The following is a 24,130-nucleotide window of genomic DNA, read 5'->3' on the forward strand; positions in this document are numbered from 1 at the left end:
GGGCGGGGCGGGGGAGCCGCCAGCCTTCTCAGCTGAGGGAGGGAGGGTTTCCCCAACCGGTAGGTGCCTCATTTCCCACCCTCGGCTTATACTCGAGTCCCCAGTTTACCCCAGTTTTTGGGGTAAAATTGGGGACCTCGGCTTATACTCGGATCGGCTTATATTCGAGTATATACGGTATGTTGGTTTGCAAATCTCTACATTAGAGAGCCTTGTATAACATGCTTGGGATATAACTGGTTTTGGTTGCTCTTGTAATACGAGGAAAATGTGGCAAAACTGATCAATATGATTCTTGCCATAATTCAATTTACTTTGAATCTTTGCAGCAGTTACGAATAAAGTTTTTATCCTTCTCCCTCATTCGAATTACACTACAGATTATCCTTGTGTCTCATATTCAACTCCTTTTCCAATCAACAAATCCACAGATCAGCATTTCATTTATTTCTGTTTTCAGCAAAAAAATCTGTAAAGGATTTTCAGTCTCTTATAAAATTACTAATTGTTTTCTTCTTCATCAAACAGGTTTGTTTTGCCATTTCTTCTGATTTTGTTATCTTTTAACTCATTCCTCCATTGTTGATATTTCAATATTTCTCCATCATTGTGCAAATAATAATCTTTCTGCAGTTGTCATATATAAAATCAATATTTCTTTTTAAATGATTATCCATAAGTCTCAATAAGTTCTATCACCACAAAATATATATTTAAAATTCTTTGACTCAACAAATGTATTTGTATCTACCTGTTTTTTTTCTTTTTCACAAGTCCATCATGCATGGTGGAATGTCCTTTCATGTTATTTGCATTTCCAACATTGACTAGAAGTATCTTTATGTATCTTAGATAATTTCTCTGAAGTCACTTATCAATGATATGCAGATAGTCTTTGGGTGATGACCATAATTGAGTCCTGCAATTACAGTCATAAGTCATGACAGTTGTAAAATTGGTCACCATATCATCTCATTGTACCAATCTTAAATTGTCTATTTTTATGTACAGTATTAATAAGTCTTGATGTATTAACTCTTTCTCCTTCCCCACTGTTTCTTTTCTGTAAAATGCTTTTTGTGCTGAAACCAAATCAGTAAAGGCATTTTGGGGGTTGTACTGATTCTATATTCTTAATATGGCACTTTGCACATAATGATTTTTAAAATCTATATTATCTTTAACTTTATTGTACCATAAAAGCCACACCTACCAAAATTCAGGTTCGTTTTTCTAACTCTAATGTTCCATTGTTTCTCAGTACCATCCACTCTTTCATTCAAACAGGCTACAGTTTGAATTGCAGTTTGAAATCTGGCAATCCTAATCTTCCTCTTTTCTTTGCATCTCGCTGAATTTTATACTTAGCCGTTGGTTTCTCTCCAGCCATATAAATCTAGGTATATCTTTTTTGCCAAGATGCATCATTAAAAATGCATCATTTTTCAAAATAGGTATTATTTAAAAAAACATTCTTGACAGTATATTTATTTTCACTACAGAAATACAAACTATGATAATTGTAACTTTTCTCATCTTAGTAAGTGTTTAATTTCATTTACTATCTTGACATAATTATTTTAAAATGATATACATTTTATATTTGTTGTTATAAGTGTCCAAGTATTTTACTTTTTTATTCAAAAAACCAGTTTTTTCCATCCTCATATTTTTTGTTTTCTCCTTGTTTAATTTTAAATCCAGCAATGTACCAAATTCCTTCAACTTTTTCATTAATATTTCTATTTTTTTCTATTGGATTTTTCAAAATTAAAACATAACATCCACAAATGTCCTTAATTAATACACTTCTCATTTAAGTTTCACCATAGTTCCTCTTTCATCTTGTGTTATATTTCTATTCAAAACTTCAATAACTAAAATTTACAGTAATGGCAAAACTGAGCATCCTTGACATATCCCTTTTTTTGTATTCCACAGGATTTTGCCAATTTTCTATTAACTATTATTTATGCTGTTTGTAATGTATGTATCAATTTTATTCCTTTTCTTATGACAACTTTTCTTTAAATATTACTTAACCAACATTATTTGGTTTTTCATGAGCTTTCCTACTTAGAACCAGTCTTGCTTGCCCAACAATGAATGTGATCCAGTAGAAGATATTATTAGAAGTCATGAATAGATTGGTGGGAATTAGAGAAATGAGTTTAGAAAAAGTGATTGAATCATTTGGAAACTCAAGAATGACTGAAAATAACGATTCCTTGATACTTACTAAGAGCTTATTGTTTCAAATTCATGATTTATGTCTACTTAAGTGCCCTTATAAAAATAAATTAAAAATTATGGCTGCTTTGATGGTGATGAAAGACCGAGAAAATTAGTATTTAGGAAGAAAAAACTGTGAGAATGACTTCGTTTCCAAGGCCTCTATTGCTTATGTTGGCCAGGATGTCTCATAATGGCTATTTTGCTTGGACATCTTTTTCTTTTATTTCTCATTTGTTTCAGGTAATATATGTATGGAGATACATTTTTCCTTCTATGAAAATAGGAGAGTAATAGGCCTGCAAATACTAGGTCTCATTTAATTATCTACTGTGATTGGTGCAGTGATGGCAACAATGCTGTTAGAGGATTGTGTATTATTGCATAATCCGTCTCAATGGCAGAGAAGGAGATCTACAGTATTACTCTATGGTAGCCTCTTTGAGAGTGTAGGATTTTTTTCATTTCATATTCCGCTAAGTACATGTACAAAGTTTACTGAATTATATCCTAGCATTTTTAATCCTATATACTTTCTAAGAATAGACAGATTGTATAGCCAATTCTTGAATAGATATCTTTAATGGTGTGAATAAAATGTCAACAGATTTTTGTTTTTCTCTTAAGATCATTAGCTATAAAGAAAATAATCTGAGTTATTTATTTAGTTAGTATTTGCTTACATATATATTGGCAATTAAAGAAATCCTGCAGTTTAATGAATATTTTTTATTTCATATTATAAATAATATTTATAAATATTTCATAATATTTATATTAGCAACTGTCTCAAGTACAGTTTAAATATATTATATGGATTTGTGCTTTCTAATATTTGTATTATTTTCTTTTAAAATAAAGCAGTCAACTACCAAAAAAGATATGCAGCCAAGTGAACTGGAATTACCAGCTATACGAATGGCACCAGTGGAAAGTGACATTATTAAATTGGTAAGGTTCAACATGATATTGTAGAAAGATTACAAATTTTCCTCTGACAGACTGCCCTAATAGAACCTGCATTAGTACATTTATCATTTTCTATCAGTGTAGAACAGTGATGGCTAACCTTTTTCAGTCAGTGTCCAAAGCATGTGTGTGCGTGTGTGCATGCATCCAAACCCCACAAACCCCAGCACGCACCCCCCCATGCATGTACCCCACGCATGTGTGCACAACCCCCGCACATGCCCCACCCCCCACATGCACGTGCAAGCTCCTGCACGAGCTCCCCCCACATGCACATATGAGCCCCTCCGCATGCCCCCTGCCCCCTACAAATGCGTAGGGGGCAGAGACCCAAAGATCAGCTGGCCAGTGGGAGGTGCATGTGCATGCGCAGTGCAGCTGGGGTGACAAGCTTGCGTGCCATCAGAGAAGGTGCTGCGTGCCACCTCTGGCATGCGTGCCATAGGTTCAACATCACAGGTGTAGAACTTAGGTTTTTATGAATTGTTCATTCATTTCAACATGGAATGGTAAAATGAATTCCTTCTCCCCAATTTGCAGTTCATTGACTTCTCTGGAAGTTTCAGAGACTTCTGAAATATAAGTGCCATAGTAAAGAGTTGCAATTCTATAGAGTGAGTGATTATATTCATTCCTGACCAGCTTTGGTACTTCTAAATGCATGTAACTATAATAAAATATTACATTATCTTACATTTATTATGTGTGCATCTCAAGAGACTTGAGATCTTCTAAGAGAGGAAATCTTCTGTGATGGAGGATGCCACAATGGCTGGATTGACATGTCTCAATGAGCAGGTAGAAGGTGGGAAGGTCAGGAGTGAGAGCTGCCTATGAATAAGGAGCAGATTATGGGACTTTCCACTATCTCGAAATTTGCAAGGGGCCTGGGACCAAGTAATTCAAGACCTTGTATTGTGGAGTCTCAAATAATTAGAGAGGGACATCCTGTGACGCTAGTGTCTTGTATGTGACTGCTTGTCCTTTAGCTAGTGGACAGAACTTTTGTATTTGAACTTGGGCGGCTATAAATAAGAGTCAGGGGGATTCAGTATACTGTCACTGAAGATACAGATTCACAGTTATGGTTTCTGGTGGGAAATGGGGCAGGGGGCCTTTGCGCAACTTCAGGTGGTGTATCACTTAGCTGCAATGACTTGCGCCTTTGTCACAACCTATTTAGACTACAGCAATGCATGCGACATGGAATGGCTTTTAAAGACCACTCCAAAATTTAAATGATTCAAAATATTTGGCACTTGCCAGTGGGAATGTACATCATCTATGCTACAAGCCCTGCCCTTCATTGGCTTCCTATAAACTTTCAAGGAAATTTAAAATGCTGGCATTAATCTATAAAAACTTTAATGTTTGGCATCAAGTACTTTTCTGGATCGCATTTGCTTACTATAATTCATTTGATCTGTTTGATCTTGCTAGGAGTAACTGCTCATGGTTTTCCTCACTTCTGAGAGGCTGAGAGGTGCTATTTTTCTGTAGCAGTGCCAGTTCACTGGAATGGACTCAGATGCCTTCTGGAAGAAACTGAAAACAGAGTTCTTTTGTATGTTTTATTATTTTAATCTGACTGTGAATGTTGTAGAGGTTTTTTGGTTCCTGAAAACTGCTGAGAACCCTGCAGCATTGTGGCAGGGTGTACCTATAATAAATAATACAATAATAAAACCCTTTTATAGGATTAAAACATCATTGAAATATAAGATACTTATACTAGTATTAATTTATTTTTATTTTTTAATTTGTAGAAGCCATCTCAAATTAGAAAGGATCGATTTGTATCTCCGTCTGTATACCAAGGTATACAACTGATACCAGAAGATTCAGAGCAAGTAGGTATATTTGAACTCCTTTCAAAGAAAGACACTTATTTCTTAACTTCTGATTTTGTACTCTACTCTGAAAATTGGTCATTTAGTCTCCAAAGGCATTAATGTGTCCTCTGATGTCTTCCATATCCTACCTGACTGGAATATTTTTTATACAAAACTTATATATGAATAGGAAATTGGTCCATTTTCTTTATTTTTTGTCAAGTTTTTTATTCTTAAAGCGTTAGCTATCTAAAATATAATTCAGGGTAATCTTACTCCAATTTGCTTTCCTCTAAAAATGTTTGGACTTCAAAGATTGTCAGTTAATATTTCTGGAGAATGTCAGATTGGAAAGTTGCTTTCAGCCTGGACCTTCTCTAAAATGAGCAGCAATGGAATCATGTCAAGGAGAGTCCACCCAGCATTAAAGGAACTGCCCTAGATAGGCAGGATCTTCAAATCCTTACACATTCATTTCTTCAACTTTCTGGAGAACAAAACAAACTATTAATCCAGTGTGTGCCATGGGTGCCATTCACATCTTTCTCATTCAATGGTTACTGAAGCACATCAGAGATGGAAACTTCAACTTTCCCTCTGGGAAACTTCTGCACCTCTTTGTATTTCTCTGCCCCCAGCAGTTATGTCCCCCTGCATTCATTTGTTGCCCAGCGGATACAGACCAATGGTTAATTGGCTCCTAAGGTTGTATTCTACTAACTAAGGTCTTTTGGAGAAAGAGTATATATTCTCTTTACAGATTTTACTAGAGCAACGGTTCTTAATTTTTTTGCACCCGGCACCCCTTTGAGAGTCTAGGGCTTCTAGACTTGGTTGGTTGTCTACATTCATTACTGAGTAGCAAGGTAAATTTCAGTTAGAGATAAATGAAAGTAGAAATTATATTTTTGTATATAATGAAATCTAGCCACAAATCCCCAAAGGGTCTGTGGACCCAAGTTGCGAATCCCTATAATAATGTCCCTAAAACAAAGAAAATCCCACAGCTCTACCCACAATACCATAGCCTATTTTGGCAGCTATTGCTGATTGCAATAAGCAGTCAATGAGATGATAGAACTACTCAGCAAATGCTAATTAGCAATTCCTCTACCTCACACTCCATATTTTTATTTTAGGATGGCTGAGGACCATGGGAAACTTAACAGTAGCATAATGACATGGTACAATAAGCATTTTTGCATTACTTTTATTTTTCAGTAAAACAGATAAATGAAATATATTGAAGGAAAAGCCCACATTACACTGCTGTTATTCAGTAAACTGTTTGCTAGCACAGTCAAGGAAGATTTCTGGGATTGCAAAAGGGATGCTGGGAAGATATTCGTGAATTATAAAGCACCCATGCTTTACTCAGACTAATTGGATCTAGTGGCCAAAACAACAGCTGCTTCTTTGGGAAGAGGATGTTCCCGTTTTCAATATTCCTAGAATAGAAGGATGAATGGATGTCATTGAGGGGGGGTGTAGGTGCCCCTTGGTTTCTGCCAGAGACTCCCTGTTGTTTCCCTGTCCCTGATTTTGCCAAATACTGTGATTGTCAGATGTTAAAGCTTGTTCCTAGTAGCTAAGATATCATGCTCTTTCTCAGTCCACATAATAGAAAGATATAACACCCATTAACAGAGTATTTGGAAGTTACCTCGTTCCTGGGCAAGTCTCAAATATCCTTGGTTACTGTCTGGCAGGCATAATGCTATTTTGAGCTTAGGAAGGAGATCTATCTGGATTTGGCTAACTCTTAACAATTATTGGGGTGTGTGTGTGAGTGTGTGTTTGTAAGTATATGTATATGAGAGAAGTAGCCACTCCAAGGTTAACAGCCCTTGCAAAACTATAGGGGTGATTGAAACAACAATGTTTTTTAAAGTTTTTTTAAAAGTTTCTTCCATGTTCTTCAGAGATGGGCAGCAGGCAACCACCCACAATCTGAGAGCCTACTGTCAAATGCATCTGACAGGTCTACGTGTACCAGAAACAGTCATTAATATGCTAGCACTTGTCAGTCATACATGGCAAAAGGAACAAACCATACCAGTTCTCATGCTCCTTTTTCTTTTCTTATCTTCACTTCTGAAAGAGAGTTTGAGTTTTCCTTTTGTTTTGAAAATAATATCTTGTCCTTAAAATAGTTGTTATTATGAATTAAAACATCAGACATCAAATTAATCACAATTATTTTAATCTGTTTATTTTAATTATATAATCATACAGTAATCATAGCTGAACATCTCTGATAAACGTGTATTGAATATTTATATATCTTTATCAGCAAATATATATTTGGTTTGTTGTGAATGCGACTGTTTGAGGGTTCCTGGATTGGAGCTGAAAGGCGAAAGGGAAACAGTATGCTCCCTCCCACATTGGGGCAGACCAGGTGTTTTGACAGAAAAACACTTAATCTCCCCCCTGGCTCAGCTGATAAAGGGAGGAGTTAATAAAACAGCCTAATATGCAGGCAGCCCAAGTTCAAATCCGAGTAAAGATATGGCTAGCTGATGAAAGCTAAAAAGCTTGAAATAGATCTATACTATATATTTGAGATTTATATAGTATGGATGTATATACATGCATACATAGTATGTATGTATAAACATACATACATTGTGCAATTTCATCTGCTTCTTGGCATCCTCAAAATGCATCAGGGACAGGAAATAAATATTATTGTTTAGAGTTTACTTTATCCATAATTCATTGCTACTTTCTTCTGTAACGGCTGTGAATTTATTTAGGATTCTATGCTTCAGTTAATCCTCAAGAGTATGTAGAGTCTCTCAGTTTTGATTTATTGGATATTGGATTGTGTTATGATGGTTTATTTCATGTAAAAAGATAGTTTTGTCCTGTATTATATATTTTTCAGCCATTACCTGAAAGCTCCCAGTCAAGGTCCCTTTCCTACAGTGCACAGCTGCAGTCCTCTGAAGTGAGAGAATATATTTCTGGAACTGAGGTTAATTCATCCTATTTATTCTCATTTTGCTGTTGATGATTTTTTTCTTTCAAGCTGCTTTGTTGGGTAACTTACTTTATACCATAAGTGTTTTCCCTTCATGTGATTTCAGGTTTTTTCCCAGTAGCCGGCATTTTTCTTCAATAGACACAGGAAATTCATACTAACCTAACATTGAAGAAGGGGAAAAATGTTATGGTAACCAGGACTATGGTAGTTTTGGAACAGAATAAGGAAATATGGGGCTTGCTCTCAGCACTTCAATAGCTTGTAAATAATGAGATAGGTCTTCAAATAGTCACTTTGGCAGCCCAAGGTTTCTGTCCTTGTATTTTTAGAAATCGTCCATTGCTTCATCTCTCCAATCAATAGATGTGACACAATTGTGGAATACTGGGCCAAAGTAGATATGCCATTATTCATACTGCCTGTATTTGCCTGCACTTTTAGTGAGTGTATGAATTTCACAGCATGAGCGCTTTTAAAATTTACTCCCTATGGATGATCCAGTGTAAATCAGGATTCCCATCTAGTACTGTTTTAAGGAAAGTATATACCTTATATACTAGCATATATACCTTATATATATATACCTTATATACCTTATAACTACTAGCTTATATGCTAGCAGTTTGTCAAATAAATTGTTTTTAGTTTTGCCCAAACCTCACAAAATATTTTCTCCCACGATGTAATTTCCCATACACATTTTCTTTAATTGACCAAACTGTGATAAAAAACAAACAAACTGCAATAAGGGAGGTTCTTCTTCAAGTTGGGCTTGACTCCTGGCAATTTCATGAACATGCAAATACACTTTTCTGGGCAACAATATGGGAGTTGTTTGTCCTTGTTTTCTTCCCCAATATTTTTCTTGACTTTTCTGTCTAGGCCAGTGGTAGTCAACCTGGTCCCTACCTCCCACTAATGGGCGTTCCAGCTTTCATGGTGGGCGGTAGGGGTTTTGTCCGATACTGAAGCACTTTCTTTTTTTTTTAATTTAATTGACTTAAAAAAAAATTCATAGCATTATTTAAAAACATTTACATTAGGTTTTCATAAAATTCCCCATGACAATTTAAATTTCTGAAAATATACTATTTATATCGTCCACGCATAAGTTTAGTTCACATTACGTAAGTGAAACTAAATGGCGCTATAGTGGGACCACAAACGAGCCTTGTCCCAGAATAGCTCGCGCATCTCCCCCCACACCACCCAGCTGTAACAGACAAGCAGATCTGGTAGCCGGCGCCCCCCCAAAATCCAATCCACGATGCACGAGAGGCATGTGCAGACGACAATACACAGCACATTAATGTGGAACCGGTGGGCGGTTAGAAAATTTTACTACTAACAGAGATACAAAACTGGGCGGTAGGTATAAAAAGGTTGACTACCCCTGGTCTAGCCTACAGAGTAGGATTTCCTGCTTGTTTCCTATCCCAACCAAGTCTAGCCTACTTAGCTTTCCAAAATTAGCCAAGCTGCCTAGATGCTGCAGAATCAACATTATATTATTTGATTGAAACACAATTATTTCTATGAAAAAATTCTCTTTGAATTTCTTTAAACTTTTCTTTCTTTAACAACTCATAATTTCACAAATTAAAAGTTTTATTGTTAAAAAACTGGGGGAAACAACGTACAGAAGAGAGTGAAACCTGATTAGGAACTCTAGCATTATTTTGACTGAGGTGCAAAAGATTACTAATAGAGGAGAAAACTTCAAAATTATAAATACCTACAAGATAATGAGCAGGATATTGAATAAGATCTAGGAATTTAAGCAGGAAATATTGTATGAGTTTCAAATAGGGATCAAAAATTGTTTTTAGAAAATGACTGCAAAGCATGTGCTTGTCTAGAGGAATCATAGGTGTGGCGACATTAATAACCAATAGAGACATGTTGATGGCATGATTTAATTCCTCAATAGATAAAAGACAGCAGTTGGAATAAACACTGATTGAAATTACACTTACGTTACCATTAAGCTACAATTAACTTATGACTGATTGCCATAGTTGGATTTCAGATGATAGTACCAGATCTATGTTTTCCCAGCGCAAGTTACAAGAGTACCATAATTTAACTTTTGAAAAGAATTTACCTGAAAGGCATAAGCTGTTCCAATTTTAAGGCATATCTTTATAGTTCCTATTAATTGACTTCATTGTAGAGTTACATTTGGATTTTTTAAAAAAATAGTTCAATTAAAAACAGTCTGTAAATTTCAGTGGAATAAAACTAATATCTTGACTAACATTCTCCCTCAGGTTCCAGATGTAGTAATTCAAACAGCTACAGAAGAATCAGATTCTGCCTTTAAAACAGTTTCAGAGCAACAAAGCATACATGAAAGTGAAGATTATTTATCTGAAGTGACAGAATCAATTGCTGAAAAGTCTAAAAGTTTGCTGCATGTCTCTACTGAAGAAACATTAGAAGTAAGAACAATCATTTTTCTTTCCTATTGGATCATTGAAGGCCCTGCTTGGTCCATACATTAGGGCTTAACCCACAGTATGACACTGAGGACCAAGAATGATTCAGGAAGTCTGAGTAAGCATCCAACTATGTCCCTCAGTGAAGGAAAGAATAGTCTATTCATAGGGAATTCTGGTGCATAGGAAACATTGTCAGTGCTTACTAGCAGCATGTGAAATAGTTTCATCTTCCCATGTCTTTGCCTTTCTAGAAGGCAAGAGAACTCGACTTCTCAGATCCTGGAATATAATCACCAAAGGGATTTAAGGATTTCCCAGGAATACTATGAATCACAATAGTGGGCAAAACAGATATACAAATGGTAAGCCATGTGGGGGAAGAGGAGAAAGGCGCTACCTTCAGGGGAAGGAGGTTCCGGAGTTTTTAAGATAAAAAGACAATCATTAAGATATCATGGTGCCTCTTAAAACTCTCTCTCCTTTGCAGATAGACAGACAGACAGACAGACAGACAGACAGACAGACAGACAGACAGACAGACAGACTACAAAAAAGATGCTAGCAAACTAAAAGGAGCATAGGGAGGCTCTGGAATAGTTTCTAATTTCAGTTTCCTTTTTCTCTTAGAAGAGCTGATCTCTTATCCCATTATTTAGGAGCCTTTAGTGAAGGAGTTGGTAAAAAAATTGAAATATATAGCTAGAAAATGCAATTATATGCTGTTGAAATTATAAATGGCTCTCAAAACCTGGTAAAGTTTGCAGAATTCAAGATGTTTCTTCCTGATTGAACATTATGATTTAGGAAGGTGATATGGTTGTAAAAAGGCAAAAGCCATTTAGGCCATATCAACAGAAGCATCTATTTTATACTGCCTGATAGATTCAATCTCAAGTACTGTGTGCATTTCTGGGGTTTTTATTTAGAAGGATACAAAGAAAGTCAGATTGAGAGTTTCTGAGGCTTACTAACAGATTAGAAATGAAGTTTTGAAGAGAGATTAAAGGAATTAGACATATCTAACCTTGAGAAGAAAGGACTGAGGGGTATATAGTAGTCTTTTTAATAGCTGAAAGGATGACACATAGATGATTGAGATGTTCTTTAACCCGCTAGAGAAGATGGGATGAAATCATGGATTTATGTTATAGGAAGGCCGATTCTAATTGAACGTTAGGAAATTAGTTATTTTTATTTTAGAAATGTATAGGCTGCCCAACTCTACAACAATTCTGAGCATGTACAACAATAGCAATAATCATACAATTAAGAAACCCAAATTCCAGAAGAAAGCAATCATTAAAGATAATGAGACGTCAAGACCTACCACTTACTCAATTCACAGCCTGGGGAAAGCCATGTTTTAAAAGCTCTTGTACAGAATAGAGACCAGACAGGGGATGGTGTTCCAGGTGATAGAGAATAGCAGAATCAATAGCACTTAGACTTATATACTGCTTTACAGTGCTTTACAGCCCTCTCTAAGCAGTTATAAAGTCAGCATATTGCCCCCAACAATTTGAGTCCTCATTTTATCCATCTTGGAAGGATGGAAGGCTGTGTCACTTTGAACCTGGTGAGATTTGAACTGCCAAATTGCATAGCTGGAAGTCAGCAGAGGTAGCCTGCAGTACTGCACTCTAATCACTGCACCACCGTGGCTCATGTCTCATCAGGTAACACTGGGATCTGAATGAGATCTGGAGCATGGCCTGATTGTATAGGCCAGTGATGGCTAACCTTTTTGGCACAGAGTGCCAAAACTGGAGCGAGTATGTGCGCATGCGTGCACGCATGCCAGAGCGCCAGAACCTGGAAGAGAGCAGCTGGCTGATGTGCATGTGCGTGGCAGCCAGCTGGTCCTCTGGGTTCCATTGCGTGCATGTGTGCTGGACAGCTGGTCCAGTGTGCATGCACACCATCCAGCTGCTTTCTTCCGGGTTCCGGCAAGCACATGCTAGACCAGTTGCCTGGGGCTCATGTGCACTCCGGAACCCGAAAGAGCAGCTGGCGATGGCCCATGTGCCCACAGAGAGGGGTCTGTGTGCCACCTCTGGCATGTGTGCCATAGGTTCACCAACATGGGTATAGGTCAATCAGAAGGCGCAGAAGACCAGCTGTCTTTTTAGATAAATTTTTCCTTAATATTAAGAACAGTTCAATGGTAGAACCGTTTATCTACCAAATATCTTCACTAAATATCTTCAAGCAGAGGACAGATGCTCTAATATGGTTCTTTTTCATAAAGCAAGATGTTGGAAATAGTAGCTTCAATGTACATTCCAAGTCTCTGATTCTCTGAATGCTTAATGTTCAATTATTCTAATTGCATAATTAAATGATATAACTCTTAATTATATAATTATAATATGTTTATTCCTAGTGAATAATTTTCCAAGGTGAAATATAAAATCTTAGTTTGTATGTCTATGGTTAAATTAAAGTCTAATCTTCCCTGTTTCAACTTGAAATCCATCTTTGTGTGTATATAAACCAGTTCTTACTATTTTTAGTCTACAAAAAGGCAAACCCAACAACTCCAGATGAAAATCTTCAGAATTTATTTTAATCAAGATTTTTATCACATTCTTAAACAACTTGATTTTATTATTGTCTTCTGATAGGACTTTGCATCTTTAGGCAAGGACTTGATAATACAAGGAAAAGCATTTCCAAAGGCTAGACCAGTTGAAACTCAGAAGAAGGTAGAAGACCTTCTGTATCAACAACCAGTATCTCTCCTTTCTACATGGACTACAAAGATCAAGTGAGTTTAAGATTTCTTTATGTAATGTTACTAATTAATAATATGATTTTACATTTACATTAGCTTCAGGTTGATAAAAATCACTTATACATGTGAACAAATTATAATTTGAACAAAAATGTATGGCTGATTATAGATCTACAATGGTGTTTTAAAAGAACCCAAAAAAAGATAGGCTTAAAATACAGAAGGATCTTGAACATTGGGCGCTATCTAACAAAATGAAATTCAATGGTGAAAAAAGTAAGGTTCTACATTTAGACAAGAAAAACAAAATGCACAGATACAGTATATATGGTACCTCGCTCAATAGTAGTAATTGTGACAGGGATTTTGGAGTCCTAGTGGACAACCATTTAAATATGTGCCAGCAGTGTGCTGCAGCTGCCAAAAAAACCAACACAGTTCTAGGCTGCATAAACAGAGGGATAGAATCAAGATTACATGAAGTGTTAATACCACTTTATAATGCCTTGGTAAGGCCACACTTGGAATACTGCATCCAATTTGGTTGCCATGATGTAAAAAAGATGTGGAGATTCTAGAAAGAGTGCAGAGAAGAGCAACAAAAATGAGTAGGGGACTGGAGTCTAAAACATATAAAGAACGGTTGCTGGAATTGGGTATGTCTAGTTTAATGAAAATGACTAGGGTGACATGATAGCAGTGTTCCAATATCTCAGGGGCTGCCACAAAGAAGAGGGAGTCAAACTATTCCAGCAGAGAAGCAGCTAGAACTAAGGAAAAAATTCCTGACAGAACAATTAATCAGTGGAACAATTTACCTCCAGAAGTTGTGAATGCTTCAACACTGGAAGTTTTTAAGATGATGTTGGATAACCATTTGTCTGAAGTAGTATAGGTTTCCTGCCTAAGCAGAGGGTTGGACTAGAAGATCTCCTAGGTCCCTTCCAACACTGTTATTCTGTTAATACGAGTTTGACCAAAGCAAGCTAATGTACTTATAATAGTTCTGGCAGCAATATTGGCTGACATATAACATAGTTGCTTGGAAATAAGTTCTTTTTTCAATATAAGGAATGCATCTTAACTAAACATGATTTGATATTAAACTGATATGATTTGCCTGATCTTGAGCTTTTCATTAGTTTTACTCTCCACTTTTTTGGCATATAGTATCTTATGTATTGTAGAGTGTTTTAAATTACTATTTCAGTATTTTATGGATGCAGAAAAAGGCTTTCGTAATTAGCTTTTGTGGTGCTTCAACCTCTGAAAATTTTCTTGGACACGGAAGAGAGGATTTTTATAGCAGGCCTGAAGTTCATAAATGGGTATGACTTTCAGTTAAATAACGAAGGGTGGACTCAGAGAAAAAGAATGCCAAAGTTTATGAAACAGTCAAATGGCATTTAGGTGACCTTGTGCATGCCATTGCTTATCTGCATTGCTTTAAATGCATTCGGTTGGCAAGATTATATATTAAAACAAATAATGACAGCAGACAATGAGTATTTTACTTTAATAAAAAGTCCCTGTCAAATTATCAGCAGTGCAGAAAAAGCATGAATTTGTGGGAAAAAAGACCTATTGAGTGAGGTTAATGTAGGCCACACACATAGTATTGTTTTTCTTGTCTCTTCTTTCAAAGGATGATAAATAGACTGCTTAAGGAGAGTATGTGTTGTAAAAACACACACCTTTGCCTATAATGTGCTTTAAATATTTAGTTTTTGCTATGAGTATTTCTATATTGTTTGCTAAATTAATCTACTTTTGGAGATCATGTTGGACACTGAAACTAGTTAGATAAACGTAAAAACACTAACAAAATGTGTTAGACATTAATGTTAATGTTTATTCCATTCACTTGTACAAAAATGAAATGTGTGTGATGAAAGTAAAGCTGGTTTTATTGTGATTCATACACTTTGTTTCATAGTTCATCAAGCACTTTAACTGAATAGTTTCTCAATTAAGAAAACTCATCTATTACTTAGCAATCTTTATCTTTTTTCACTATCCACGTTCATTACCGGTTTATTGTGGTATATCAGGAGGTTTTCAGTCTTGTCATAACAAACTGAAATGTGATTATCCTTCTAGAATAAGAAAGCTAGTCACCTTTGTTCCCAAAACATGCCAGATTCTGTTTTGTTTTGTTATGACAAAGTTTTATACAGAGCTGCAATGAGGCTTATACTGTGTGTGTGTGTGTGTGTGTATATATATATATATATATATATATATATATATATGTATGTATGTATGTATGTATGTATGTATGTATGTATGTATGTATGTATGTATACAGCGGGGGGTGGGGGAGAGAAGCACACTTTATAAATAAAATGTTTATTTTAGTCTTTAAAATTGATGGATGTGACCCAAGAAATATTGAAACAGTTCATTATATATGGCTAGTATACCATATTGTATGCAAATTGCTCTGCTGTTTATGAAGATACATTGTGTATTGGATTGATTGTTAATCTAGTGGAACTGTTGGGGATTTGTGGGTATATAAAATATGTATTTACTATATATAGTAAATACTATATATATTAGTACATATATACTACCACTTTATAATGCCTTGGTAAGGCCACACTTGGAATATTGCATTCAGTTTTGGTCACCACGATGTAAAAAGGATGTTGAGACTCTAGAAAGAGTGCAGAGAAGAGCAACGACGATGATTAGGGGACTGGAGGCTGAAACATATGAAGAACGGTTGCAGGAACTCGGTATGCCTAGTTTAATGAAAAGAAGGACTAGGGGAGACATGATAGCAGTGTTCCAATATCTCAGGGGTTGCCACAAAGAAGAGGGAGTCAAACTATTCTCCAAAGCACCTGAGGGAAGAACAAGAAGCAATGGGTGGAAACTAATCAAGGAGAGAAGCAACCTAGAACTAAGGAGAAATTTCCTGACAGTTAGAACAATTAATCAGTGGAACAACTTGCCTGCAGAAGTTGTAAATGCTCCAACACTGGAAATTTTTAAGAAAATGTTGGATAGCCTGAAATGGTGTAGGGTTTCCTGCCTGGGCAGGGGGTTGGACTAAAAGACCTCCAAGGTCCCTTCCAACTCTGATATTATTATTATTATTATTATTGAATAGTATAATTATGGTTGCTCTCTGATGTATGCTTAACTTGAGTGAGTTTTAAGAGACTTTCTTTTAAGTAAATATATTTAAGATGTTTAATTGAAGAGTTGCTTTATAGTCAGTATATACTTGCATAAGATGTTGATATGATCTTTATTCCCCCACCAGAGATGTGGATTACCCACTTATTCATCTTCTGTGTACCACCTCTCCTGGATTTGTGTTACCCACTAATCTGCAGCTAGTTTCTAGAGTACATCATACCTTAGACAAAAATGGTCATGATATTTCATTACCACCTATTAATTTTGACTGCCACAATTCTGAAGACCTATTCCCAGTAACTGCTACAATTGAGAAACAAATCTTCAGAGAAAGGTAAGCATCTAGTACATTGTGAAATGCTTATATTTATCAGAATACTATAATACAACTATATAATAAGTGATCCCCCCCCCCATATTTTGTATCCTTATAGTTCTGATTTCATTCACCCAAATAAAGAATTGATCAAACTATCATTAATGTCAACATTTGCATAATGAAATATACAACTTGCATAGTATCTCTTATTTTAATATTTAATCTTATTTAATATGACTCCTGTGAAGTAATATGTGGAAATGTCTGTCTGCCCATCCATCCATCCAAACGGGTTATGCACTACTTAGGTGACCCTGAGGACACAGATAAACCTCCAAGCGGCCTTGATGACTCTGTAAAAAGAATGCAAATGACCAGCTGTATGCAAGTATAAATCCTTCCATTCCCTAACATCCTATCAGAGCTGAAGAAGTTTCTTGGATGAGAAGTGAAATGTCACTTCACTTCCCATCCGAGAAGTGGAAGAAAAACAAGAAAGTCTAGTTGCCTCTTGAAAAGGCAATTTTGGGAAAACCATGACCTGGATGACTGAGAATCTCCATAGACATTTATACTAATAGTAGTATTCAAGTTTACACAGATGTAGGGCTTTTATCCTCAAAGAATCTTATTAACTTTTCATAGAAGACCTGTTTCATAAAATGCACTTAGTTATCTGGAAACAGTTGGGAAATCTGTGCTAAATAATCTCTTGAGGATGCAACAGAATTGTTTCCTTTCCAGTTTCACCACTTGAGGTGCCTTTGTAAATTAGGGACAATAATCATTGCATTTCATCATTTACAGGATTGCTAGCCCAGACATTTTGAAAAGATGTTTTGAGGATTTCAGTTTCTGATAAAACTCTACTCCTTTTCCCAATTTATCTATTTACAGTATCTAGCCTCCCTTCTTCTCTCTCCTCCTCTCCCCCTCTCCCTCTTCCCATGCCCTCTCCCTCTCTCTACAGCTTAAAATGTAATTCCCAATTTTTTTAAAATTGCAGAAAACTAATGGCTTTTGGGAAAAATAGGTGGGCCATCACTGCTCCTTTAATGCAATATACATCCTGCTGCCTATTGATGCAAATTGCTGATCTGTAGCATCTGGCTTTCAGGAGTGCTACTTTATTCCCAGGCATAAAGGGTGTATGTAAGAAACCAATGTAAGAAACCTTTTTGAATGGTGGCATGGATGCTTTCTCATGGGCAAGCCTTCCTGGTATCTTAATTAGTATATGTTCAGTGTGAAGTCAACATTTTTGTTAATTTTCCAGGAATTTTGAATTATTTTAAATCAAGGTGGACTCATGGGTATTCACAAGAAAGGGCAAAATAATATTGTCACTACCTGATCAACTGGAATCCCAGATTTCCAACTTCCATTAAAAAGAATATCTTTGTATCTTAAGAGTTTCTAAATTATGGGAAAAATACAGTAATTTTTTTCTCTGATTTTATCACAATCTTTTTCCTGCCTTTTATTTTTGGGAGCAAATGAAAGTCTTAGTAATGTATGACAACAGAAAAAATGAGTGTTGTGTTATATAAATAATTCAGCAATTTAAACTTTTGTTACAGCTCTGACTGGGATAGTTTTATAGTAGTTTCTATGCAAACAGTGTCATGAGTTTGGAGTTGGAGCTTTTAATACTTTTACACATCTGTATCGGATAAAATGCTACCGGTTTGATCCAGTTTGGGTGAACCGGTAGTGATGATTGCCATTGGTTTGCTGAACCGGTAGCAATCATCCCTGGTGGCTCTGCCCCTGCCCGCATGGTCGCCCGGTCACCCGGTTACCGCTTTTGGCTTGCTCTTGGCGCTTCCAGCTTGATGGGTGCTTTCAGCTCGCTGGGCGCTTCTGGCCCATCACCCCACCCCACCCTGCCTTGTATAAGGAGCTTGGCTGTGGCGGTGCTTCCCGCTGGTGAAGAACCGAAGCGAGAGGCACGGAAGGGTGGCAGGCGGCAGGCCCCCCCCGCCTGGGGAGAGGGCCAGGCCCAGCCGCGCCACTGCAGAGTCTGCGGTGCTTTTGCTTCAGCCTGGAGGCGGCGCTTACCTGGGCAGGCCAGTGCAGGTAGCCTTTCATCTTGGCGGAGACTAGGTGGCTGCACTTGTAGTTACGCAGCTGGGTGGAGCAGGACATGGCACAGGCGGAGAGGTCGATGCAGCCCCCGCCAAGGCTGAACAATCGCCTCACCTCTCCAGCAACAGACATGCAGGGCTGCCTTGCCCGCTGCCTCTGTGTGCTGCGCTTGGAAGAGGCCACCCTCCCTCCCCACCTGGCTGAAGACATCTGCCTGCCCTCCCGGAGCACCGCCGTGCCACCACCATTTGCTTTCTTCCTTCTCCTGCCGCAAAACGAAAGCGAACAGCGACAGTGGTGCTCTGGGAGGGCAGGTGGATGTCTGCAGCCATATGGGAAGGATGGGCAGCTCCTTCCAAGCACAGTGTACGGAGGTGGCAGGCAAGGCAGGTGAGGTGCGGTGTTGCTTGGCCAGGACAGCCTCGCTATTCACTTTCTTCGTTCTCCCACCGCAGAACGAAAGCGAAGGGTGGCGGTGCTTCGGGAGGGCACTGCATGTGCAGCACCGTCTGGGACATCAGCTTGCCCTCCTGGAGCACCGATGCAGCAGCGGTATCTGCACCAAGGGCCGCCTGCTGTCAGCCTTACCACGTACTGGCTCCGTTGGGATGATAGGCATGCTGAATATGCCAGCGGAGTAGAAGGTAAGGCTGATGCTGACGGGGGGAGACCCGCTGCGCTCGGCTCCTTGGAGGGATATGGCAAGGCTCGCTCATCTTTTGGGCCTGGCACTCTTGGCTTCTGTGGGGCCTTTGTACGACTGCCACCCGCTTGCCTTCACCTCCGACTCTGGTCCTGCTGCCTGCATCCAGCCCATGATGGGGGACATGTTGCTTCCGGGCCAGGCTGCCCGCCCTCCCGGAGCACTTTCTTCCTTCTCCCGCAGCAGCTGTTGGAGCCGAGACTACTGTTCCGCTGGGATGTGCATGGGTGGCCCCAGGAGGGTGGGCAGATATAAGGCCGATGCTTGTGGTGGGGAAGGGAGACCCGCTGTGCTCGGCCGAAGAGCCACTTCAGGGGAACATGGCAAGGCTCGCACACCTTTTGGGTCTGGGCGATTGCTACCTGCTTGCCTTCCCCACTGCCTGCATGACGGGGGACGTGGTGCTTCCGGGCTGGGCCGCCCTCCCTCCCAGAGCACTTTCTTCCTTCTCCCGCAGCAGCTGCTGCTCAGACCAGGTATGTATGTGTGGGGGGGGGGGAAGAAAGAAAGAGTGACGTGAGTGATATCGTGTTGGCCACACCCACCCGGTCACATAACCACCACTGATCTGTATTCATATACAATACAGGCAGTAATCCAGTTGTTATGTATAAGGCTGAAGTCTATCTTTGTTTATGGCCATTTTGCAAACAGTAGGATGGTGACTAAAACTAATTTATGCTAGTCTTAATATTGTCATATTTGCCTGCTTTTCTTTAAGGGAATCAGAGTATATTTTGAGAATTGAAGAGCTGGGTGGATTTGTAGTACGTTTGTAAAGTGATAAACAAGACCACAAGTTGCACTTTCTTCTTTTGCTTGCAGCAGACTCAAAAATGTCCATTACAACTACAATGTTGGGGGACAATGTGAGAAAATATCCATTGAGTCATGATTCAAACCCCTGAGTTTTGTACATCCATCTTGATATCAGATGCATGTAGTTAGATCACAGGTTTTGGATCATGATGTTACAATGCACATCATTGTTACTGCCTTTCCTTTCCTTTTCCCCTGCCCTGCTCCCCAAATACTTTAGTATTCCTGAGAAATTCCTGAGAATCTAATGTGTTACTTACAGAGCAGAAACTGGGGAGGTGGCAAGTGGCATTATACAACTGAACTAAGTTAGGAAAGAATATATTTATCAGGTTTATATCCTTTTAGTCTCCAAAAGTACTTTCTAGACATCTAGTGAATTTTGTTATGCTCTTTGACCAGGAACACCTTTCCCATCAGATTTAAACATTAATTCAATTTCTTTATTCAATCCATGATATCAACCACTCTTTGAAGATTTGAATGACTTCCTGTATTTCAGCCTTTTAGAAATGTATACATAGGCAGAAAAAAATAATTGGGAATCCCAAATTTAATCTATGAAAAGAAAGGACAGATTTTTAAATCACTTCTCAAGGTCAGGCTGTTCTATTATGGTAGATTGCTGCCCACATTTCATTACCACAACCACACAAATTGGTAGTGTAGCCAAGTAAATATTTGCTGTAGGCAATATTAGATATTCTTCTATTGATATTTAATTGTGTCATGAGGTGAAGATTTTCAAATAGATACTTGAAAGGTTTACACAGAATTAAATCAAAATAAAATCCAAATAAATCTTAAAAATTATAGAAATGGACTGAAAGTAACAGAATGAAATTTAACACGGGAGTACAAAGTACAATAGTACAAAAATTGTAAGAAGCAAAAAAATAAGTGTAGAGATACAACATAAGAGATATCTTATGGATGGATATTTGTGAAAAAGTGTGAAAAAGAGTAGTTGATTGCAAACTGAATATGACTCAGCACTGAATTGACTCATTTTTAAATAGATGTGTACGTAAAAAAGGCAAATCCAATTTTAGACTGCATCATCAGAAATCTAGTTTTCAAATCGTTGGATGTAACAGTTTTAGGACATTCCTGTAAACCTGATGGTGAGCTGATGTCTTGCTGGCTTTTGTTGGCTAGCAGGACAGATTTTGCGAAGAGAATTATCTCTTGAAGCCGGCATAATCACACTAGAACAAAGGAGAGATCCTTGAGGTTATCCATGTGACTCCAAACAGTGACTCCTCATGAGTAGACTATAGAAATCTCTCTTTTTATGGTCAGTTTATGAGTAGAGTGTCTGAGAGTAGGTAGGCATCAAGCTCACACTTACAAAGGCTTATATCTTAATTATTTTTTTTTTATTTTTTTTCATATTGGAGAGTTTAAGACTCTTCAAATTGGCCAGGTTTTCCTGTTCATTGGGTGAGTTTCTGCTTCCATAAAAGATGATATAAATTTGATTTCAAAAGTTTAAAAATATATTATTTTTTGGACTATGCAATGAAGGGATGCTTAATATAAGGATTTTAGTAACTCAATAACAAATTAAGGGGGAAGAGGGATTTGGAATTATGGGTTTGAATTTTTTGGAAGATCTTTTCTCATGGGAAAATGTAGATTGTGTTCACATTTTTTTTAATGATAAGGAGATTCTGAAGACTGAACAGTAGAGCCAGAATCTCAAATGTGCTTTTCAAAAGGCAGCTCAGCTTTCTTGTTTTTTTTCTTGAAAACATTTCACTTCTTATCCAAGAAGCTTCTTCAGTTCTGTCTGAATGTTGGGGAATAGGAAGATAGAGCCAGAAGATAAAGAAAATGGAGCAGAAATCCCTAATGCAAATTTTTGAATACCTTTCAGCCAAATTTCGGGACAAAGTGGATCAAATGCTTAATAAAATTGGTAGAACATGTTGTATTGTGGTTGTAAAACAAGAATGAGCTGCAATAATGCCTATAAAATTAATTTTAAAGAAACTTAAATGTAACACAAATGGATCTGGTGGATAACTCATTTTCTAAGGAGAGATGAACATATATTAAACCAGGAAATTGATCTTGATATTTTTTTCTTCTAAGAAAATCTCTTATCTCTTCTAAGATTTTGAAGGACTTTTTTAGAAGCAATAAACAAAAAATACCTTTTTTATTGATACACAAGAAATCTGTTAAAGTTCTGAAGGATTTTTGTTTTGAAACACAGATCAACAGCAAGCTACCACTGAGACTTATTTTTGAAAGGGTTAAAGAATAATTTAAAAAAATCAGAAATGTATAAATGGGTAGTTATTAAGGGAGGATTACTTGTAGAATAAATTGTAGGAAAGCCAATTCATACTGAATGTTAGGATAAAACTTTGTAAAAGTGGAATCAGTTACGCAGAGAAGTGGCGAGCTTGCTTTCATTGAATGTGTTCAGATGGAGGGTGCAGTAGATGGCCATTTCATTTGTGTTTTGCACTAATCTGGGGTAGACTCTATAGGTACATGGTCCCTTCCAACTCTATTATTCTATAATTTTTCAACAACTCTTACTAGCAGAGCAGTTTGTTAGTTTACTTACTATTATATGCCTGATATAGAATAGAATATAGAATTGAGAGGTCGAACGACTAGCCTTGTGGTGCAACCAAAACAATCTGGAACTGAACACACTCAAAACCGTAGAAATGGTGGTAGACTTTAGGAGAAACCCTTCCATACTTCCACCTCTCACAATCCTAGACAACACAGTATCAACAGTAGAAACCTTCAAATTTCTAGGTTCTATCATATCGCAAGATCTAAAATGGACAGCTAACATCAAAAACATCATTAAAAAAGGACAACAAAGAATGTTCTTTCTGCGCCAACTCAGTAAGCTCAAACTGCCCAAGGAGCTGCTGATTCAGTTCTATAGAGGAATTATTGAGTCTGTCATTTGCACCTCTATAACTGTCTGGTTTGGTTCTGCAACCCAACAAGAAAAACACAGACTTCAGAGGATAATTAGAACTGCAGAAAAAAACAATTGCTACCAACCTGCCTTCCATTGAGGACCTGTATACTGCACGAATCGAGAAGTGGGCCGTGAAAATATTTACAGACCCCTCGCATCCTGGACATAAACTGTTTCAACTCCTACCCTCAAAACGACGCTATAGAGCACTGCACAACAGAACAACTAGACACAAGAACAGTTTTTCCCCGAAGGCCATCACTCTGCTAAACAAATAATTCCATCAACACTGTCAAACTATTTACTGAATCTGCACTACTATTAATCTTCTCATAGTTCCCATCACCAATCTCTTTCCACTTATGACTGTATGACTATAACTTGTTGCTGGCAATCCTTATGATTTATATTGATATATTGACCATCAATTGTGTTGTAAATGTTGTACCTTGATGAACGTATCTTTTCTTTTATATACACTGAGAGCATATGCACCAAGACAAATTCCTTGTGTGTCCAATCACACTTGGCCAATAAAAATTCTATTCTATTCTATTCTATATGCCCGATATTGCGTGCAATGGAATGTATAAAGCTTTGCTGGCTGGGGAATTCTGGGAGCTGAAGTCCACACAGGCAGCCAAGGTTGAGAAACACTGAATAGATTTTTGCATCTTCTTTCCTGGGGAAATGCTAATTGCAGTTATTAGTAAACAATAATACTAGGGATAAATGATGATCAGAGTTACAGTATGGACGTACTCTGAATTGAATTGAGTATAACCATCTTGTGTAAGAATTCTATTTTGCCGTACTATTATTGTTTTAGTTACAGAAATACGGAGTTTTATCATCCATATATGTTACTTTGTTACATTAGCTCTGTTACTTTTGAATT

General features: G+C 37.5%; 1 protein-coding gene across 1 annotated transcript in view; it reads left to right on the forward strand.

The window, feature by feature from the left end:
• Positions 1 to 17,769, forward strand: part of LOC131187780 (uncharacterized) — a 46,335-nt gene extending 28,566 nt beyond the window's left edge. The window contains exons 5-11 of the mRNA XM_058162399.1: positions 3,094 to 3,183; positions 4,968 to 5,051; positions 7,924 to 8,013; positions 10,293 to 10,463; positions 13,088 to 13,230; positions 16,472 to 16,681; positions 17,673 to 17,769. Coding sequence (XP_058018382.1) covers positions 3,094 to 3,183; positions 4,968 to 5,051; positions 7,924 to 8,013; positions 10,293 to 10,463; positions 13,088 to 13,230; positions 16,472 to 16,681; positions 17,673 to 17,769 — 885 coding nt within the window. The remainder of the gene's footprint in view (positions 1 to 3,093; positions 3,184 to 4,967; positions 5,052 to 7,923; positions 8,014 to 10,292; positions 10,464 to 13,087; positions 13,231 to 16,471; positions 16,682 to 17,672) is intronic.
• The last annotated feature ends 6,361 nt before the right edge of the window (positions 17,770 to 24,130 follow it).

Source organism: Ahaetulla prasina, chromosome 1 (assembly GCF_028640845.1).
Source record: "Ahaetulla prasina isolate Xishuangbanna chromosome 1, ASM2864084v1, whole genome shotgun sequence".
NCBI classification, from domain to species: domain Eukaryota; kingdom Metazoa; phylum Chordata; class Lepidosauria; order Squamata; family Colubridae; genus Ahaetulla; species Ahaetulla prasina.